The sequence below is a fragment of the Saccopteryx bilineata genome, chromosome 6 (genome assembly GCF_036850765.1).
Source record: "Saccopteryx bilineata isolate mSacBil1 chromosome 6, mSacBil1_pri_phased_curated, whole genome shotgun sequence".
Classification (NCBI taxonomy): domain Eukaryota; kingdom Metazoa; phylum Chordata; class Mammalia; order Chiroptera; family Emballonuridae; genus Saccopteryx; species Saccopteryx bilineata.
Window position 1 is genome coordinate 171348653 of NC_089495.1, and position 15335 is coordinate 171363987.

General features: G+C 39.6%; 1 protein-coding gene across 1 annotated transcript in view; it reads right to left on the bottom strand.

Moving 5' to 3' along the window:
- Positions 1 to 787: 787 nt before the first annotated feature.
- The window catches only part of DSTN (destrin, actin depolymerizing factor), a 46970-nt gene continuing 32422 nt past the window's right edge, over positions 788 to 15335 (bottom strand). Inside the window, exons 2-4 of the mRNA XM_066236106.1 lie at positions 8214 to 8521; positions 4049 to 4125; positions 788 to 1964 (exon numbers count right to left, since the gene is read on the bottom strand). Coding sequence (XP_066092203.1) covers positions 1855 to 1964; positions 4049 to 4125; positions 8214 to 8521 — 495 coding nt within the window. The 3' untranslated portion in view covers positions 788 to 1854. The remainder of the gene's footprint in view (positions 1965 to 4048; positions 4126 to 8213; positions 8522 to 15335) is intronic.

Below are 15335 nucleotides of genomic sequence, written 5' to 3' on the forward strand. Positions count from 1 at the left end.
TTTTGTGCAGGTCTGCAAAAAAGACTTACCTACCTTTTTGTATGAAGATTACAGAACCAATGAATGACCTTTGTCAAATTCACTTATGCTCAGGGTGTGAAATTTCAGCCTTTGCAGTCCCTGAAATAAGCTGGTCCCAAATGTAAAAAGGTTGAAAACCACTGTTTTACATTATAGCACATTGCTGCTCACCACTCGAAGCCCTTCCCCTAGTGTGCATCTCCCCCCACACGGATGCGCACCCGCACACTGTGGTGGTCAAACCAAGTCATCCCATGCCACAAGCTGAAACCACAGAAAAGCCTTTCTCCTCCTAAAAATCTTTGACCAATTCCTGGCTCTGTCTACATGGCTGATTGCTGAGCAGGGCAGCCTTGGGCCTTTAATGCTTGTCAGGACTGTTAATACAATTATTGAAAGCACTGCAAATAGCAAAACAAGAAATTCAGGATGGAAGAATGACAAGCAGCTTATCAGCAAAATCAGTAGCCAGCACTACTTTCTAGGTAATTTTGAAAGAAGAATTTTGATTAAAGCCTTTTTTTTTTTTTTTTTTTTGCCTCCCAAATAAGAGTAGATAAAAGCCTGGTATTTGGAATAAGAAAGACTAACTTTTGTACCAACTTTCTCATTCAATAAGAGGAAGGAGCGATCACCTTCACCTTAACCCAGAACCGCTGCCTTAACTATAATTGTCTGAAATACTCAAACCTCCACAACTTGCCCCGTGTATGGAAAACAAACTCCCTTATCCCCAATTCACACGTGAGAATGACGACGCAAGAGATTGAGTTAAAAATGCTTCTTTTATTACATAAAGCCAATACAGCTACTTCTAAGTTCAACTGTTTGTGCATCTCTATACTGTTCAAAGTGTTTAAAGACACACTTCCAAGTGTCATCAGGTAGTGGCTTTCTGTGAGTATCATCATTTGTCATACCTGCTCCTCATTTCACATAGAGTTAAACTATTCTAGGGAATTCAGAAGTTCTCCCAGGCCCCAGAGTAGACCTAATGTTCTTCCAATACCTTATTGTGCCAAAAGCAACAACGTTCTCAAGACACAAAGCTATCACACATGTCCCAGCTTATCAATATATTGGTTAATCATTTTCATTAACAGTGTAGCCCTAGTTTGCATTATAACTGGTTAGAAGACACTGCACATTCGCCTGAGAACACATGATTCTGAAGATGGAGGGTCACTCAGAACAGTCTCAAGTGGAGAGCTCACCACAGGTGCGAGGAGTTGCTTCCTGACCTTGAACTAAGTGCTTGAAATAGTGCTTTGCAAGATTAGCGCTGATTATAAGCATACACAATTCTTGGACAGTCTTCATTACATATCTGGTAGAATTAAAAGACTGCCTTAATCTTAACTGTAGTTAATAGTGTTATTACATGTGAGAATTATTTTCCATCATTTCAGTTTAGCTCAATAGAAAATAATGGAATTTGGGCAAAAATTACAACCAGATTATGACCAATTTTCTAAGATAAATGAAGTAATTGCTGAGGTTAACAAAGATGCAATAATTGTCTCATACAACCTGGTACTGTTTTGTGAATTGCATTATTAAAAATTATGAGTTTAGCAAAAATCTCCACAAGCTAACTCATCAAAACAGGCATTTGGCCAGTAAGAATTTATATTTCACACTGATAAAACTTTAGTATTTAGATTTACTTAGGGCCGTTCGCACATTATTATAGAATATTTAGTTTACTCTAATAGATAACAAGATAGCTCCCTCTCAGTGAGACCCTGGTCTAAACATATTTGCTTTACTTATATAGCAAGATAACATTAAACATGGAAGCTTTTGATTTGATTTGTGGCACTGAACGATGGTCTACACAGGGCATCCTTCAAAAGCTACAATTAAGGATCCGCCGAGCTTTTCAGCAATACAAGCCCGATTGAGGTCTTCAGGCCCATTTGCTTGACATTCATGTTTTATGCCTAGGGAGGAAAAATAACAATTCTATTTAGAATTATGGCAGTAGTTCACCTATTTTTCTAAGATATCAAGTGTTTTAAGAGACAAATTCTAATATGGATAAAAGAACTGGTATACACAAACAATAAAATACTACACAGTAATGAGAACAAATAATCTGTAACTACATGCATAAAAATGAATGACTAACAAACATAATGTTGACTGAAGCATATATTCTGGATGACTCTATCTGTACAACACAAAACAGCCCAAGCTACTCTCTGCTGTTAGAAGCCAGGGTGCAGGTTACTATGGAGGAAGGAGTAAAAGGAAGTGGTACGACTGGAAGGGGACCAGCGAGGCTTCTCGGGCACTGGCAATAAAGAAAGAAATCAGCCATTATGTCAGCTTGTGAAAATTCACTGAGTTCTACAATAATTCATGATGTATCCTTTTTTTTATAGGTATGATGTACTTCAATAACAAGTTAAAGAGCAAGTCTAGCAATATTTTTTCTTGGTTTTTAAAGTATAAGTAAAAAGATAAACTTGATGTTTTGATTGTAGTTGATTTTAGTTAACTGAAGAATATTTACAAATGGCATTTTTTTGTTCAACAAAACAGCTCTTCAGTAGTATTACACATTTATGAAATCTATCCTAATGAAAACTATGTAAATGTGTTACTAATTGTCTTCTCAGAAAACTTACATCATCGCACTGCAGAATGAGCGCAATTATGGAATTATATACAGTAGGTTCTCTGTAAATAACTATCTTTAAATAGCTGCACTCTTCCTTGTTTTTTGTAATTTAAGACCATTTCTTAAACTGCTGAGACCGTGACAGGTCTGCTAGCTTTTGGACCACTTATGACTGATTAGAGAAAGGCAGTGATGACTTCACTAGGAAAGACGATCAAGTGGCTATCTTTAGTGTCTCCAAATCAAGTGTATGTAGCAATGGCCTTTACTGAAAAGCAATGCAGAATAAGGATGAGGAGGAATCCACTCTGAATCCTTTTCAATTGCTTTGCAGAGGTGTTGAAGCTAAGGAGTCATGTTGAAACATCAGTTAACCAACCAGTGAACACATTTCTGGGAATGGCCCACCGTCACCACAAAGGCATGGAGCACCCGACAAGGCCTGAACTACACGGCAGCAGTTCCACAAAAGAAAGCAAGGATTTCATTTCCTAAGTAAAACAAGCAAGGGTGAACCTGCTCAACTACAAGAATGTAAAAATCAGTCACAGTACACAAACAACAAAAACCACACTGGGCCAAGCCCTTGTGACCTTGGCTCGCCCAGCTGTTTGGCGCTCGCCATGGCAGGAAGGAGGCAGGGCGACCTCTGAGACTGAGTTCACACAATCCAGATGATCTCTCATTCCACAGCTGAGAGAATCAAGGCCCAAGGAGATTAAGCGGTTTTGGTCAAGATCACACAGCAGTTAGATGACAAGCGTAGCCCACACTGCGGGCCTTGGGCACTTGCCCCATGCTCTTTCCGTCATACCAACATTTCCTCCTGGTCGGAGACAGTCAGTATGGTCAGGCCGTCTCATCAGGATCCCAATCACCCAGTGGGCAAGTCAAACATAACAGCCAGCTCAAGGAGGGAACTTTCCTTTGAATACAGATGAGACAATTACCTAAAGTCATACTATTCCAAAGTTAAAGCTCGAGATAAAAGTATCCTTTCTCATTTATAAGCATTTCCTTTTACAACTTTGTTATGTCAACTATACTCAAAAGGCAAGAGCAAATTTATCATTTAGTATGACCAGTGTAAACCAATTAGTCTCCATCTGTTATGTGAGAAACTTGGCAGTATCTCAAACTAGTCTGAAACCAGCCTGAACAAGTGACCTGCACCACTATGGAAAGAACAGGTTATTAAAAATGGGCCATGCAGACCCAAAGTGACCAGCACAAGGCAGAGGACACATGAAAACCAGGTGCAAGGTTCTGGGCTTTTCCTCAAAAGATGCAGTACTTCCCTTTTTTGTGCCCAAGGCTCTCCAAAGAAAGTAAGGTGCTTTACAGAAAAGATGTGCCCCATCACCACCCCGCTAAATATCTGGAGGTAAATCTGGACCATACCTTGAAATTTCTTTTTGATTGCATCCTTGGAGCTCGCATAGATCATTTTACTTTTCAGAGGTGCTAGCTCTGGTGCCCTGGATAAAGAGATGCCAAAAAATGAAAAACGTGGTTTAGAGAAAGTATAATTTATACCGTGTTACACATTTGCGTCAGTGACGGGAGGATTCTTAAAATATACTGGGATACTTTTTCTGACTACACAAATTTTCTATTTTCCCAGTTCCTAAGCAAGAACTGTTACGGGTGGGCATACACAGAATGGCTCAGGCTGACCTGGTGGGAAAAACATATAGAACCAGCGATTTAAAATCAGATTAATGGAACCAGAATAAAAGAACCAACACTGACTGGATAATCCACTGTATTGCGTAATTCGTTTTCTTTAAAATACATCAAAAATTTCTTTTTATCAATAAAGGCTTAAGGCCCTGGCAGGTTGGCTCAGTGGTAGAGTGTTGGCCCAGCATGTGAATGTCCCGGGTTCAATTCCCAGTCAGGGTAACAGGAGAAGTGACCATCTGCTTCTCCACCTCTCCCATTCCCCCTTCTCTCTCTCTCTCTCTCTCTCTCTCTCTCCTCCTCCTCCTCCTCCTCCTCCTCCTCTTCTGCAGCCATGGCTTGATTGGTTGGAGCATATCAGCCCCAGGTGCTGAGGATGGCTCCAAGGAGCCTCCACCTTAGGTGCTAAAAATAGCTCAGTTGTAAGTATGGTCCCAGATTGGCAGAGCATTGGCCCCAAACGGGGATTGCCAGGTGGATCCTGGTTGGAGCCCATGTGGGAGTCTGTCCCTCTATCTCCCCTCCTCTCACTTGGAAAAGAAGAAACAAATTAAGTAGAAAATAAATGCTTGAGTTTAAGGCTAATAACAACCATCTTTATATAAGGTTTTTAACCCCTTCTGGTTGGAAAAAGTTTCAAAATCTAGAGAAGTACAGAAAAAATCAAGTCTCTGCCACCCTGAATCAAGAAATGCTAGCAATTTTAGCAGTTTTGCTTCACATTTTCTTAAAAAGAATATATTTCAGATAAAGTAAAAGTTCCCTTCTTACCCGCAAATTCCAACCACATTGAGTACTTGTGTTTTCCATCTTAGTCTCGCATAATAAAACATGTTAGAAGGACTTCTTTTTTAAAGTTTAATAGTAATTCAGCAACAGCTATGCCTTAATTGTCAGTATTACTACTACCCTATATTTACAAATATGTTTGTGCTGGCCCCATCTTGAGTGAATACTGGAAGCAAAGCATATGCTATACCACTTTCTTCACCAGCAATATTGAAAAACAACAGAAATACTTACAATTGACAGAAAAATCCCATCCTATTCAAATTGCTACCTGTGAAAGCACCATTCATGACGACACCCCCGGATCCGGGCCTACTTCCACTCCGTACTCCCAAGATACCCAAGGGTAGACGGAGTGTCAATACTTTTAACGACTCCACTTTGCTGTCATTCTTCCAGGATGTTCCAGTCCTCAACACCAGGGCTGGCACTGACCTGGCCTCTCTACCCTCCTACAGCAGGCAGAGGTCCTGTTCTGGGCACCAGGAAAAGGGCCGTCTCTGTGTCCCTCAGATGCTTATCCCTTCCAACTCTAAGGTCCAAGAAGGGAAGTGCAGCCTTAACAATAACCCCAAGTCTGGTAGATGTTTGAACTGCAAAGTTAAGTGGGTACTTTCCTTATGCAAAATAGGTCAGGGACAGGAACAAGTAGTCTCTGCTCTGATTTTACTCTAAACAGATTTTTAAAACACTTTAATTAAGGGCTGTTCCCTGGGCCCTTTAAACAGAGCGTGTTATGAAATACTTCTAAGAGTTTTACCTTTTCTTTAAAAAAGCAATAGTGGAATATAAAACATAGCACTAACACTAAAATTCCTTTTCTTTTTAATAAAGGATGATTAGCACTGTTAATATTATAAAAATCAGGGAAACACTGCAAAGAAAATAACAGAATGGGGTACAAGTAGGTTTGTTTACAGTTGTTCATATGGAAAATAATACAGTAATTAATAAATAATAATACAAGAATAAACACGATCCATTTTGCATCCCACAACTGTAAACCTACTTTCCCCTTCCCTGTATTCATCAATAAAATAGCCAAAGCCTTGCCCTGGCTGAGTAGCTCGTTGGTCATCTTGATACACACACCAATATTGTGGGTTTGATCCTTGGTCAGGACATATACAAGAATCAACCAGTGAACGCATAAATAGAAGGAACATCAAATCAATGTTTCACTCTCTAAAATCAATCAATAAAAAAAAAATTAAAAGCCTTACCAAATATGTTTATCATAAATTGAAAAAAATTTTTAAAGGCCAAAATCTTTACTTAGCTACCATATCTGTCACTCAGCTATAAATCCCAGAAAACCAGGGACTTTACCTGTTTTAGTCATAGCTATTTTCCCAGGCCGTAACGCAATACCTGGTATGTATTGAATAATAGAAACTAAGTTTAATGAATGCACCTTCACTCAAATCAGGAATATGCTCCTCTGTTTTATTACCTACTGTATGTATGTATGTATGTATGTATGTACGTACGTATGTGGATGTATATGTGTATGCATGCAGCTGCCAGGCTTGCAGAACAGTAAGCTGCCCTACCTAATACATGCACCCAGACCCCCTATTTATACTCCTCATAGCATCTTGGTGTGCAAGAGGCTTGGTCGAACGAAACTGAGGTGTGATCTAGTGTTACATTCCTTTAAACCAGAGTGCTTCTGATTTCCCAGTCCCACACCCCAAGCTACTGGTGGCACACAGCTAAGGGCTAGGAACCCCCTTGCCTTGCCCTGGCTCAGGCCAAAGTATCAAGAGAATCCTTACCCCAAATCAGAGGCTCTTACTACTTTCCTTTCCCCTTGGAAACTGGAAATAGTCTCACTATGTAAGGATTCCATATCAAGCAATGTAGTATAATTCAATTAAACAAGGGATACAGGAGTAACTTGTAATCCACGCCTAATCTCAAATATTAACTTACTTGAAAGACTAGCATAAACTTGTTTAAACAGCCTTTGAAGAAAAAGATCATATAAATCACTTTATAACACTTCTATTCAGAACACTTTCTGTAATGATGGAAATATTCTATATCTGTGCTATCCAAGAATGTGTCCACTCATCATATATGGCTACCGAACATGGGAAATGTGTCAATTCAACTAAGAAGACAAATTGTATTTAATTTTATATCTAAATAGCCACAGTGGCTAGTGGGTACCCTTATGGACAGCGTGGACGCTGAGCAATTACATTTGGAGGCAATGATAGTACCAATTTCAAAAGTAGCAAACCAGGCCCTGGCCAGCTAGCTCAGTGGTAGAGCATCATCAGCCTAGCTCAGCTGTGCTCAGCTGTAGAGCGTCGGTCCAGTGTGTGGAAATCCCAGGTTTGATTCCCGGCCAGGGCACACAGGAGAAGCGCCCATCTGCTTCTCCACCCTTCTCCCTCTCCTTCTTCTCTCTTCCCCTCCTACAGCCAAGGCTCCACTGGAGCAAAGTTGCCCCAGGCGTTGAGGATGGCTCCATGGCCTCCACCTCAGGCACTAGAATGGCTCTGATTGCAATGGAGCAATGCCCCAGATGGGCAGAGCATTGTCCCCTGGTGGGCGTGCCAGGTGGATCCTGGTAGGGCGTATGTGGGAGTCTGTCTCTCTGCCTCCCCGCTTCTCACTTCAGAAAAATACAAAAAAAAAAAAAAAAAAGCAAATCACAGAGGCACAAGTAAAGAAAGTACTAAAAAAGTAGGCAGCTTGCTCCTGGAATTGCAAGTTAGAGAAGGATTCTGGTGAAATAAACGTTCTTCTCAGTATTCTAGGAAGAATTTTCAGAAATTTTAGCTTACAAGGAGTTGAGTATGCATAGAAATCTACACCTGCCCCTTCCACCACCAAAATAACTATTGAAAGTCATCTTTCAAGTAAACAAGAGTAGTTAAAATTTAGCTTTGGTTCCACAAACATCAATCCACCTAAGACCTTACCTTCTGAAACTTTGTAAATAAAAATCAAATGGCAATGACTGTAGACAGCTTGACTGAAAATTACTTTAATCCCAAGAACCCGTTCTCTAAATGCTAAGCAAACAATGAAATTAACTCTTGAGTTTTAAGAAAGGCTCATTATTTTTATCACTGCTTACCACAAAAAGAACATCAACTCCTCCTTTCTGGACTCCTTGGTTTCAAAGCTTGCATCATACAAAGCATAGCGACAATCTTTCTCAGGAAGCATTCCCACAAAATGCTTGAAAGGATCGGTTATGGTTACACCAACATCTCCAACCAAGATCTCTTTGCCTTCTTCTACAATGATGCATTTTTTGTCTGCACTGAGGCAAAAAATGACAGCCTTCTTTCTTTTCTTGATTTCTTCTGGTGTGGAGCACTTTCTAACTTTCATATCATAAAAAATGCGACACACTTCATCAGCAACTTGCACTCCTGAGGCCTATAATGAGAAAAGGAAGTCAGAAAGAGGCTTATAATTTTTATTGTGCCAAACATAAGACATTATTATGTAACTTCTAGTATTAGGCTGGCATATACTTACAATGTTTAGGGTATACTTATCACCCAATAGGGAAACAGGAAGAGCTGAGCTGCAATCACTAATTTCAGTCACTGAACTTTTACAAGATTACATATACAAGTCACTTATCACCATTATGTGGGAGGTAAGGGAAGAGGCATCTATGCAGCCCCTCCTACCTTAAAACCTGAAAAAAGGTACTTTTGAAGTGCTGGATTATTTTCTTCTTACAGAGGTTGCTTAGAACCCTGACTAGGGGTAGTCATCTTCCCAGTTTGGTTATTAATACTGTCCTAAATCCTTTTCATAACGCATAATATAGATGATCAGAGTGGTTGGGTTAGAAAAATTCCATTCCTATGGTATAGCTTTTGCTAATAGAATTCTAAGGTCTTTGTTCTACTCAAATTTCAAAATTATGTGATTAATATTCAGTAACATAAGTCACATGCTTTTATTTTATTTTTGTGTGTGTGTGTGTGGTTTTTTTTTTTTACAGAGACAGAGAGTGAGTCAGAGAGAGGGATAGACAGGGACAGACAGACAGGAATGGAGAGAGATGAGAAGCATCAATCATTAGCTTTTCATTGCGCATTGCAACACCTTAGTTGTTCATTGATTGCTTTCTCATATGTGCCTTGACCACGGGCCTTCAGCAGACCGAGCAACCCCTTGCTTGAGTCAGCGACCTTGGGTTCAAGCTGGTGGGTTTTTGCTCAAACCAGATGAGCCTGCGCTCAAGCTGGTGACCTCGGGGTCTCGAACCTGGGTCCTCTGCATCCCAGTCCGACGCTCTATCCACTGCGCCACTGCCTGGTCAGGCAACAGTCACATGCTTTTAAATTTTCACTTAAGACTACAGTTCTTCTATGTGGATCAAATGTATTAATAAACTTTTATAGTATAAAATGTCAGCCATTTGTCAAGTAATTCATGCAATAAATATGGTTTTGTAATTAAAAATAATTTCACTTAAAAAAAAACCTCCAAGCTTTAAATTAGAATAAATAAGACTGTTAAGGCCCTGGAGGTTTGCTCAATGGGTAGAGCATCGACCCAGCATGCAGACATCTGGGTTCAATTCTCAGTCAGGGCCCAAAAGAGAAGCAACCATCTACTTCTCTCCCCATCCTTTCCTCCCCTTTCTCTGCCTCTTCCTGTCCCACAGCCAGTGGCTCAATTGGTTTGAGCATCAGCCCTGGGTACTGAAGACAGTTCAGTTTGAGCATCAGCCTCAGGTGCTGAGAATAGCTCAGTTGATTCCAGCATTGCCCCAGACAGGGGTTGCTTGGTTGATCTGTCTCACTAATCTCCCCTCTTCTCACTTAAAAAAAAAAAAAAAAAAAAAAAAGATTAAGAGAGTAGATCTTAATTGGTCCCACCACAAAAAGAAATGACAATTAATGATGGATAGAGGTGTTAGCCTAATGTACAATGACAACCATACTGCAATATACTTTAAATATCAAAACACCACCTTTTATATCTTAAACTTATATCAATTATATCTCAATTTTAAAAAAATAAATAAGAAAATGTTTACTGCTATAACAAAGAGTAGCTTAATTTGGGATTATACTGACCAGAAAAATAACCCTTTTACCATGTTATATTTGCTACTCTGAGATGAGAAAGCAATTACATAAGATCTTTTTTCCTTTTTAGTTACACAGATCTTAATAGCAAAAGCTCTAAAACGAGTTTTTAAATCATCTTCTTTAAGAAATAGGCTATTTATATTAACTTTACTATATCTATAATTTTTGTATGTTTCATTAACTACTTTGGTTTGCATGTTAGCTTTTCTAAAGCAAGAATTTATATTTAATAGAAATACTAAACAATGCAAAAATATTAATGATAACCAAAATTAATGTCAAGTAATTTGATTAAGAAATAAAAACACGTGAGATAAAAAGATCACCCATACACTGGGAAAAAACATTTGCAACTCATATATCCAATAAGGAACTTGTATCTAAGCTATACAAAGAACCCTGATAACCCAACAGGAAAAAAGACAAGTAAACCTATTTAAGGAATTTGAATAGACATTTCTTCAAAGAGATATAAAAAGTGAATAAGCACTTGGGGAAATGCTTAGTCATCAGGGCAGTATACAGCAAAACCACAAGAGCTACTATTTTATACCCACCAAGATGGGTGTAACAAAAAAGGGAATAGCAACAAATGTTGGTGAGGCTGTTGAAAAACTGGAATCTTTATACAGTGCTGATAGAACTGTTAAGTGGTGCCACCGCTTCAGAAAACAGTCTTGCAGTTGCTCAAAAAGTTAAACATGCAGTTAACACCTAGCAATGCCACTCTCCTAGTTATATACACAAGACAAATGATAATGTATGTTCACACAAAAACTTGTACATAAATTTTCATAGCAGCATAATTCATAACAGCCAAAAATTAGAAAAAAAAATGTGTATCAACTGATGAATGAATAAACAAAATGTGGTACATCCACACAATGGAATATTATTCAGCCATAAAAAATGAGGTACTGATACATGCTACAAGATGGATAAACCTTGAAAAACACTACACTAAGTAAAATAAGCCACACATAAAAGGCCACATCGCATGATTCTATTTCTATGAAATGTTTAAAACAGGCAAATCCACAGACAGGCAGGAGATTAGTGGTTTTTAGGAGCTGAGAGGAGAGAGGAATGGGGAGTGGCTACTAACTGATATGGGGTTTCTGTTTGCAACAAAATGTTACAGAATTTTATAGCAGTGGTGGATATACAATTCTATAAATATACTGGATCCCAGAAGTTACTTAACATTAAGTTAACTAGGACTAATTTATTATATTCATTAAAAGAGCTGTAATACGTTTCAATCCTATCTAAGCTAATACACATTTTGTTTATAAATGAACATTCCACTCTAAAATGAAGTGGTTAATACAGCAAATTAATACTAAAAATTTACTTCAAAAGCTACTCAATCTTATGACTTTCCTACTTTTAAAAAGCACTTTTTAAGCACCTTTTAGTAGTAGTATTGTTCTGATCTTTTCATAGTTCATCTGTGTTCAACAAGTTAAGAATCATTATTCTGCTGTTTTGAACAGAGGTAAATATATAACAAAATAGTGAATAACTAAAAACAGACCCAGCCCTGGCCGGTTGGCTCAGCGGTAGAGCCTCGGCCTAGCGTGCGGAGGACCCGGGTTCGATTCCCGGCCAGGGCACACAGGAGAAGCGCCCATTTGCTTCTCCACCCCTCCGCCGCGCTTTCCTCTCTGTCTCTCTCTTCCCCTCCCACAGCCAAGGCTCCATTGGAGCAAAGATGGCCCGGGCGCTGGGCATGGCTCTGTGGCCTCTGCCTCAGGCGCTAGAGTGGCTCTGGTCGCAACATGGCGACGCCCAGGATGGGCAGAGCATCGCCCCTGGTGGGCAGAGCGTCGCCCCTGGTGGGCGTGCCGGGTGGATCCCGGTCGGGCGCGTGCGGTAGTCTGTCTGCTGTCTCTCCCTGTTTCCAGCTTAAGAAAAATAAAAAATAAAAAAATAAAAATAAAAATAAAAATAAAAACAGACCCCAATTCCTCTAACTTCCAAGTCTATAATGTTGATTTGTTAGTCACACTTGTCCAACCCACTTTGAAACAATGAAGGCAGTATATAAAGCCTTATATCCAACCAACTGATATTTTATCTGTCAACATCCAAGTGAAGTGTCTCAAACACTTTAAATTCTGACTTGGTAATTAATCAAATTAATCATATACCAGTAATTGAAAACAGAAAAGAAAACATATTCTGCAATTATAATATAACTATCTCTGCCAAATCAAGCTATAACTTACAAGTATCTTAAAAAGCCTGAGTAAGAACTCTGGACGTTTTCTATCAAAACTGATCTGTGGAGGTCTCTGATGAGGAAACACTTCTGCTTGAAGATGGTGAAGGATTAACTGGCAAAGACACTGGAAATAGGAAGGGTACTCTTGAGACAGTTATAAATATATAAGAAAAGCTCTGAACTACAGCAGGGGAGCTGAAAACAAACAAAAGTCCAAGGATATTTCAAAGTATTGATAAAACCAGTGTAACTAAATGAAACATAAAGAAGTAGCATCAAAGACCCAAGATTCTCTAGACTGGTGATTGGTGTATACACCCACTGTATATACTGATTGTGGTATATAAACAGAAGGGGGGAGATGGGTACAATGTGACATGTTAATTTTGAAGAATGTGCAAGACATCTAGGTAGAGATTTCAACTGGAAATATATATAAGCATGGCTCTAATAGGTATTTTGGACTACAGTCAATACCATGGAGGTACCATTAAGTAGTGAAACAAAAACAAACAAAAAAACAAGTTAAGGGGACTAAAAAGAAAAAGAAGGAAGAAAAAAGCATCCTAGAAACCACAAGAGGGTATTTTGAGAAAGATCATCAATACCAAAAACTGCCAAAGTTTGAGAATGCCTGAAAACAGACAACTGGGCTTGGCAGTTGGGCCTCTGAGCATTTCAGGAGACTGGAGGAATGGGGTGGAAATCCAGGGTAATGGGCTGCGTGCGAATCCACAGGGAACAGAAGAGGTGGAAACACAGGAGGGTGAGGGGAAGAGTGAGTGTTAACCATGGAAATTGTCTTCTTACCAGGGAAATTTCCACTATAGTAAAATAAGTTTAAGAGCTCTTGAGGGAACAATAGAAATAAAGCCAAAACACTAGAGAAAAAAACACAAAAACCTAATACAGAGTACTTTTCAAAAATTTATTTATTAATTCAGGGTGGGGTGGGGAGAGAAACATCAATTTGTTGTTCCACTTATTTATGCATTTATTGGTTGATTCTTGTACGTGCCCTGACCAGGGATCAAACCCACAACCTTGGTGGTATCAGGACAATGCTCTAACCAACTGAGTTACCCAGGCAGAACTATTGAGTATTGTCAGACGCTCCTAAATCACAAAATTTAATGAGAAAGTTGTTATTATTTTATTCTTACAGATTTGAAAACTGAGATATAGAAAGATGAAATAATGTGGCCAGGGTCACTAAAATCCTGGTAGTTCAGGATGAGATCTGAACTCATGCAATTTGGCTCCAGAACACTCATAACCACTCATAATTAAGCGACAGAACTCTAAAGAGACTGAGGGGATGCAGAGCACAGATGTCCTACTTTCCTCTAAAATAGGAAGAGGGAGGGTAACAATTGGAGGAAGGAAAATGTACTGCTAAAAATCGTGCTTAACAGGCTCCATTTTCTCTGTGAAGTATAAACCAGAAGTTTGGGGGCATTAATAGTTATAGATTTAGAATAGCTGTTATGGGGGTGGGGGGTCCAAAGGGAATCAATCACCCAAGGACAAGCAAAAGGGCTCTGAAGACATTAAAAGTTATCGCTGAGGTCTGAGGGTGATGGTAGACAATCCCGGGGGGAAGCAGATGCTGACAGCAGGATGGTGGTGCAGGTGGAAAGGAAGGACTCGGCATTATCTCTAGGAGATTTTATCCAAGCTTGAGGGTTCAACTGTCCAATCCCAATGACTCAAACATTGTTCAGGCGTCTGCTTTTCTAAGTTGCAGCCTTTACACCCAATTTCCTACCACACATCTCCCGCTGGATGTCTCAAAGGGATCTAACCCTTGGCATATCCAAAGTCCTCTTCTAGTCAGTCCTCCTTTCTTAGGACGATTTTTTCATATTTCATCTTTTTCTAAGATATCACCATCCTAGTTACATAAGCCCTAAACCTGAGACATCCTTAACAATTCCTTCTCCTTCCCCTCATTAGCTTTTTGGATCCTCACATATTTTTCCAGGACATTCAGAACTCTCCCTCTGTTGCCAATCTCCTACCCAAGCCACAACTGCCTGTTATCTGAACTGTTACAGTAACTTCCCAAGTGGCTGCAGGGGGGGTGAGTGAGAACAGGATGTGTGTGTACCACACTTTTCCTCTTCCTGGGCACAAAATAAGACTACATTTCCCAGCCTTCCTTGAAAGTTCATATGACTGGGGGCCATAGGACTGAGCTCTGCTCAGCAACAGGCAGACACCATGATACAAACCACCTTCAAGCCTGGATCTTTGAAAGTGATCTACCTCCACCCTCCCCTGACAAGATCACCTCGGTGAACACACTTCTAGAATAGAAGAAGGCTTCCCTAACTCTGCTGTACTCTACAGGATAGAGATAAATTTAAATTGTGTTAAGCCAATGAGATTTGGTATTTAATTATAGCTGTTCAAATATGCACAACAGACTGCTCATGCCCACTGCTGAGCTCCCTCTACTCTCCATTCATTCTCTACATTGCAGCCACAACTCTGAAACACAAATCCTATCTCCATGTTCACAACTTTGATGGTTTTCCACTGATCTAAGGTTAAAAGCAGTAATAATTCTTTAGCATGCGTGATCTGACTCTACTCACCTTTCCAGCCTTATCTTATACCACACATGCTCTTCAACCTCACTGCCTAGGCCTTCTTTTAGTCCTATTTGCCATTCTCCTTCTCACCAGATGGCCTTTGCTCATACTATACACTTTGCTTGGATAGCACTTTCCTACCCTTCGTCTGATTCACTTTTCAGATCTCAGCAAGTAAGTTTTCTGGGTCAAAACCAGGTATCTCTATCCCACAGCACTTAACCAGTTTCAACGTTCTCTCTTTAAGATTATTTAATCATTGTCTCTCCCAAATAGGCTGTTTCATAAGACTGTAAGTTTCTTAAGACAGA